The sequence below is a fragment of the Chenopodium quinoa genome, unplaced genomic scaffold (assembly GCF_001683475.1).
Source record: "Chenopodium quinoa cultivar QQ74 unplaced genomic scaffold, ASM168347v1, whole genome shotgun sequence".
Lineage (NCBI taxonomy): Eukaryota > Viridiplantae > Streptophyta > Magnoliopsida > Caryophyllales > Amaranthaceae > Chenopodium > Chenopodium quinoa.
This window is the reverse complement of record NW_018742329.1, coordinates 570,681-577,623: the sequence shown is the minus strand read 5'-3', so window position 1 is coordinate 577,623 and position 6,943 is coordinate 570,681. Positions and strand designations below refer to the sequence as shown.

The 6,943-nt window shown below is 28.5% G+C and overlaps 1 protein-coding gene across 1 annotated transcript; it reads right to left on the bottom strand.

Moving 5' to 3' along the window:
* Window positions 1–411: 411 nt before the first annotated feature.
* LOC110689803 (cytochrome b561 domain-containing protein At4g18260-like) lies at window positions 412–6,590 on the bottom strand. Its single transcript, XM_021866616.1, has 4 exons — window positions 6,147–6,590; window positions 5,295–5,462; window positions 1,369–1,517; window positions 412–959 (listed from the first exon to the last, which is right to left on the bottom strand). The coding sequence occupies exons 1-4, from the start codon at window positions 6,273–6,275 to the stop codon at window positions 605–607; spliced, it is 801 nt and encodes a 266-aa protein (XP_021722308.1). The 5' UTR covers window positions 6,276–6,590; the 3' UTR covers window positions 412–604.
* Between the last annotated feature and the right edge of the window lie 353 nt (window positions 6,591–6,943).

Genomic DNA, 6,943 nt, shown 5'->3' with positions numbered 1-6,943 from the left:
TATGAACTAGTTAATGCCCGAGCCATGCTCGGATTCTTCATGTAATATATGGTTAAATTTTCTTTATGCATAATATAGAAAATAAATTTTGTTTGATGATTTTTTTTTAAGATGTATGATGATTTAATTAGTATCAAAATTAACACATCTTTCGTCTATTATTCGGTCAAAATTGAATATGGGATCTTAAATAATACGGAGTAAATATATAAGAAAAACTTCAAGTTTTTTAAAAATACAATAAAATTACCAAAAAAAAAAGCACAACAAAAAACACAAAAAAACTCCTAAGTTTTTCGGCGGGAAAATATTTTATGAGGAGTTGACACATATAATCTTGGGATAATTTTGGTGATTATTTTAGTATAGAATATAGATACTTGAAATTTAAATGTAAAACTGATAAATTGATTGAATTATAAAACTGAAATCATATTTACAAATACAACCATCACAATCTTTTGCCAAAAAAAAAAAAAAACTTTTCATAGCATTGCAAATTTGCAACCATCCAAAATTGTAAATAAAAATAGCAACTTATAAAGAGAGAAAATCATAAAACAATTGTTAGTAAGAAAAAATATATATATAATTTTATGTCATTCTAGTTGAACAAATTTTTGAGTGCATTAACTTTTGAGCAGGGCTCCCTCCACAAATTTTTATTATCATTATCATCCCTTATAGAGCTCTCTTGATCATCTGAAGGTCTTACTTGTCCTCCTTCTCTTAAAGAAACACTTTGTTTTTGCATGTAATCCCATTTGTCTTGGAAAAGATAGAAGAAAGCCATTGAAGAAATTTCAATTGTGAATAAAAATGTCCAAAGAGTCACACTTCTTTTGGTTCGTTTCTTGTAAGCTTCTAAGCCTGTGTAAATGTTGAGAATTCCCACTATGCAAGTAATTGTGCCAAATATCCAATGAAAGAAGTACCACAAACTCCTTTTTTTGGTTCCTCTGCAAAAATAATAATATAATTAAGTGAAATTATTAATTTGATTGGTATATGCGCATTTGTAATATTCAGCTATTAAAATTCTTTTTAATTAAAGAAAAAGATAATGACCCTACGAGGGATTGTTATATACATCCGGCTGCACCGTACAACCATGAGTAATTTCTTCTCTTTTTAATGATTGTTTTCATTTAATCATCAAATAAAAAGAAAAAACTAACTTAGATTATTTTGCTGATTAACCAATTTACCAAGTCGATGAAGATGATTTTTATTCGTTAAAATTGAAATATGGTAATAAAAACTAAGTTTAAATGACATAAATTGTGAGCTATATATGCATGTAAAAGCACTTGAGGCGTATAATTTGAATAACATATATCGCTTATGCGCCCAATATTAGTCAATTACCTATGCGGTCTACAAAATCCAATCGCGGCTTGAACCCAAATAGCGATATAAAGTGCTAGACCAATTCTCTGATGGCTGTTATTGAAAGAATTCTCAAAGGTTTTGATCGACTTAATAGCTCCAGCAGTGGCAATGGACAATGAGAGTATCTGTTAAGAATAGGAAAAATACAAGTTAATCTGCCAGATAAACGAAATTCTGTTAATCTGATGGTATTTTTGTAAATATATTGAAAAAACAAGGTTATTTATTCAGTACTTTTGGTGAGCTGTCCTATTACTGTTTGCTTTTTGCTTTTACTGTTTGGTGAGGAAATTACACATGTACCCCTCAACTAGTACATGAAAAGACGCATATACCCCTCCACTGGTACTTGAAAAGACAATTATACCCCCAGATAAACAAATATGGGGAATTGACTAGGTATCCCTCTTAAGAATATAAGCATATAAGTACATAATTTAGATAAAAGGAGAATTTTATGTAATCCAAATTAATACTTCCTCCGTTTTTATTTAGTTGACGCGTTTGATTTAGGCACATATATTAAGGAGAGGAGAGAAAGTGAGAGAGAATGAAAAAGCAAGTGGGGTATCTTGTAAATGCAAGGTAAAAAAATTACCCCAAAAGGAAACGTGTCAACAAAAAAAAAAAACTTCCTAAAAAGGAATATGTGTCAACTAAAAAAGAAACAAAGGTAGTATATAATGCCAATGGAAAATGCTATGGGTATTTGTTATTAATATATTTATGTTTGCCAATATATAACTTTGACTATTTAGTATCGAAAGTATATATCATTAATAATGGTTTATGTTCAAACTTTATATGTGGCAGACCACATGGTGTGACTGGGATTATTTGGTAAGAAATTACTCGATTGATCAGCTGTTACTCATTTGGTCAAGAATTACTTGGTCTGTGTTTGACACACCAAAAAAGCAATGAAAAGATTAAAGATGTTTTTTTTTTTTTTTTTTTTGGGGAAGATTAAAGGTGATTACTTGATTGTGTAAATATAATGTTAAGTTTAAATTGACCATTAAATAAACAGAAAAAAAATGAAAGATAATTGTGAATTGGATTCTATGAATTGCATTCACTAAAACGTATCCATTAAGTAACAATCCATGATTCCATGCTCGATTATTGAGAGTATCAATTAACAATTAACATATGCAAGTCTTAAAATGATATTGTCATCGTTTTGCCTTTATAGCTAAGTATTGATTATTAATGTTAAACACTATATAGTATGATTAATTGCATTACTTTGTATAAACCATTACAATTTACAATGTTAAACTATACAACGTACATCACAAAATCATATACTCCATATTGTTTAGAGTTTATGCTATCATTTGAACTCTATATATGTTGGACCAGGTACTAGACATATTCATTTATACATCGCAGTAGAAAAAAAAGCTATAATTTCTGTAGGGGTTATATGGAGACAAAAGACAACAAGAATACTAATAACTGTTGAGGTTTTGTTAGTTAATTCTCACTTTCAACCTCTGTATCATAATAATGATGTTTACATTCTACGAGTACTATTTTATGCTTGCTAATGTAATATTTTACAATGCACCTGTAATATCTATAATTATGTATTTGTGTAAAAATTACATAAAAACTGATATTTTAAAAATACATATTATGATAAATCTAATACTACGCAATTAAAGTTCTCACATCACTTTGACCTATAAATTATCTTACATATAAGGTACTATATCCAACAAACCAAAAATCTAGTATGATAGTAATACGAGTTTCTTCAAACAAAATGTGTCAAATCCTTTTTGGCTTAGTATTAATTTTTGTTTAGTCTGAAGTAATGACAAGTACTAGTATTCACCTTCCCTTAAAAAATAATAATAATAATAATAATAATAACAATAACAATAACAATAACAATAACAATAATAATAATAAGTACTAGTATTTACCAAGTAAAATGCCACAATTATTTCAAAATTGAAAGAGTAGTCTAAGACTCGTTTACTTCACCTTATTTTTGCTGAATTAAAATTATTTTGACTTAACTGAAATTATTTTTACTGAATTGAAATTATTTTTATTAATTTTCTGTTATATTTATTCTTTAAAGTTATTGATTTTTACTGAACTGCAATTATTTTAACTAAATTGAACTAATTTTTAACTAAACTGAACTAATTTTTTTTTACTAAACTAAAATAAATTTTTCTAATTATTCTTTTTAAGGTGAAGTCAAAAAGGTTTGAATGTCCAATATACTTTCTAAGTGAATGCAACAAAGTCTAAATGTCTAAGTGAAAATCTAGTCCAAAATTTTTTTACTACTTTAAAGCTAATATATAGAGATGTCAATAATCAACTTCTAGAGATAAATTAATACTCCCTCTGTCCTCAATTGTTTGCCCCAAACCATAAATCCACTTTATTAAGACTTTGGGCAAAATATAGTGCACATGGATTGACACAAATATCAATGAGGAGAGAGATAGAGAGAGTGCAAGTGGGAAAACATGCCAAAAGTAGTATGGGGCAATTTTTAGGGGACACCTAAAAAAGGAAAGTGGAGCAAACAATTAGGGACAGAGGGAGTATACCATTAGAAGACGATTCTATCTTTTTAGAATAATTACGAGAATAATCACTATGATTTGACATTGATTTGATTGGTGATATATTTAGTTACTTGGGTTAACTGATTACCTAGCTAGCTACTAATCACACCATAAGGTTAATTATATGTTCGAGTACTTCATATCTAAAGTTGCATAATTGTGGAGGTTGGTGTATGTAATGATGACTTTCACATTACATAAAGTTTCTTTTTTATATAACCGTTCAAAAAAAAAAAAAAATTTCTTTTATATAATACTCCCCCCGTCCCAAAAAGAACGACCCATTTGGTCAAAACTTTGTCCCAAAAAGAATGACTCATTTGCATTAAAACACCACCAATTTACAACAATATTTGTGCAAAATTAGCTTCCCATATAAAAATTTTATTTTTCATGTTATTTTATTACTCTCTCTCTATTTTTTTACAAACCCCATGTAAATTTATCTTTCCAATATACTTTTACTTCTTTCTACTTAACTTTGTTAATACCCGCGTAATCAATCCAAATGGGTCGTTCTTTTTGGGACGGAGGGAGTAATCCGTAACTAACAACACATAGTGATAGCAAAAGAAAAGCTACTATATATGTCGGAAGTACTCTATTTTATAAGCTTTACGGATCCCTACATCCATGTTCAATTCACTCCTTTTAATCTTCACAATTTATATGCACTTTCATCGGTTGATTTACTACGTTTAGAATTAGTGAACATTTTATACCTATCATGAATATATCTAGTATAAAGAAATATTTTGAAATTAAAGCATATATCAAGACGAATCTTAAAAAATCTCATATAACTAATACAGAGTAACTTATAAATCACAAAAGATAGTTAACTAAGTGTGTATAAAAAGTGTAGATTTTCACACATTGATTACAAAAGAACGAATTGAAAAATATAAATCATAACAAAAGAGCATATTATAACTATAGTAGAATTTTTGTACCACATCATTAGTACAGCCTTATCATAGTGTTCAATACATACAAAAATGAAGCTAGGAGCCTAAGAGTGTATTTATGAAATTGTGAAAGAAAAAAAAAATGACTTTTTAGCAAATTTTGATTGGTTGAGAACTGATTCGTTTAAGTTGTTTATGATAGAGTATAAAACATATTCTTGGGCCTCAACCATTAGCTTAATCTTTTGGTTGAGTTGGTCATCTAACATGGTATCGAAACCAACGTGACATAGAGGTCACGGGTTCGAATCTATCAATTTAACCACGTTAAATAATTTACAACAATTGCACTATATAACGAAAAAATTATAATTGAGAAGGAAATTATATTACATACCTGTACAGTGAGATGGAAGTAAAAATAAAGTTTGAGTCTTGTTCCACTTTCTTCTCTATTGGACAGTCTGATAATTAATATCCCAAGAGGCATAAGAAATCCTAAGGATGCCCATAAAAGAAGTCCATGAAGTGTTACTTCAAATGTCATCTTGGGGCTTAGTAATTGCTGCAAATTTATTAAACATATTGTTGATATAAATTAAATAATTAAGCACTTATTAAATCATAAGCAAGATAGAGGAAGACGTTTAAACATAAAATGAGGAGGGAGGTAGTATAAAATTAAGGGTAATGCTATACATAGCCCTTAGGGCTATACATAAGCATTAAAAACACTCTTGAAAATTGTATAAAATTAGGAATGCATGACAAAAACACGCGTAGATCACTGTAATTAGTGTGAATTTGTCATGTTTTTCTAAATTTAAACAGTTTTCAAGAGTATTTTTAATGCTTATATGTAGCCCTAAGGGCTATGTATAGCATTTTCCTAAAATTAAAATGCACTAAAACATTATAAATAAAGGTTTATAAAAATCCTTAATTTGTCAATACAAATTTGAGGTCAATAAATGATAGGATAAACAAATAAATAAATAAATCACCAAGATGGATTTATACAAAAATACTAGCTTAATGATAGAACTGTGGTTTTTCATACATACATATCGTAGTATATTATTTTCATTATTTTGAAATAGTTTGAATGAAGTAAAATAAGTTGGATGAATTTGCTTATTAATTACACTTTTTTTTTTATTAATGAATAAAATTGAATATTAGGTTTAATAAAACCCTTAAAACATATTAGTGGACTAATAAGAAAAAGGTTAACTAAAAAAAAACTTACATTATGACTATTATCTTCCAAGTGACTGGAAACGGGCATTGCTTCTTTCAGGGATGAACAACAAGCCAATGGAAGATGAATGAGCACCATGAGCGCGAAAGAAGTGAGATTACTCTTCCATGAATCCATTGTTGAAGATTATACTTACTCTTTGCTTGTCTAGGAATATGGTTTACATGCAATACTTTATTTAAAACCTTTGAGGAAAATAAATTTTAAGGGAGCTTTTATAAAGAGGTTTTTTCTCTTGTTTAGCTATCTTTGTATTGTAGAGATAATATAAGGTAAGAGCCCTATTTAATACATTATCCTCATTTTCAATCTTTCACACACACCCAAAAATTAAAAATTAAATATAATATAGATAAAAAGAGAGTAAAGTTCAAATCTTTCATCATTTGGCTTGAAAATAACTTAGGTCCATTGAATAATGGCAATGGAAGACTTTATTGAGATGATTGAGGGGCAAAAGATATGGTTATTAGTTAAAAGAATGATATAAATAATTCCTTTTGTCTTTAAGAAAATCTTTGGGTAGATGCTATGTGTAAAAACCAATGGCTTTCTTTTACTACAAAAAGCTTAGATTATTTGTTTGTCAAATTGTGTGACTTTTATTCAACTTTCCCAATGAATCCTAAGTGACCAAAAAATTACAAAATTGAAGTGGTGGGGAAAGAGGGGGTAGGGTTGGAGGACTACTATCCATGATGTGGGTCTAATATTTTACAAACCTTTTTGAATTTATTAGTGTAGAGTATAAAGATTTTGGATTGGTTCGTTGAGAGCTCTACTAT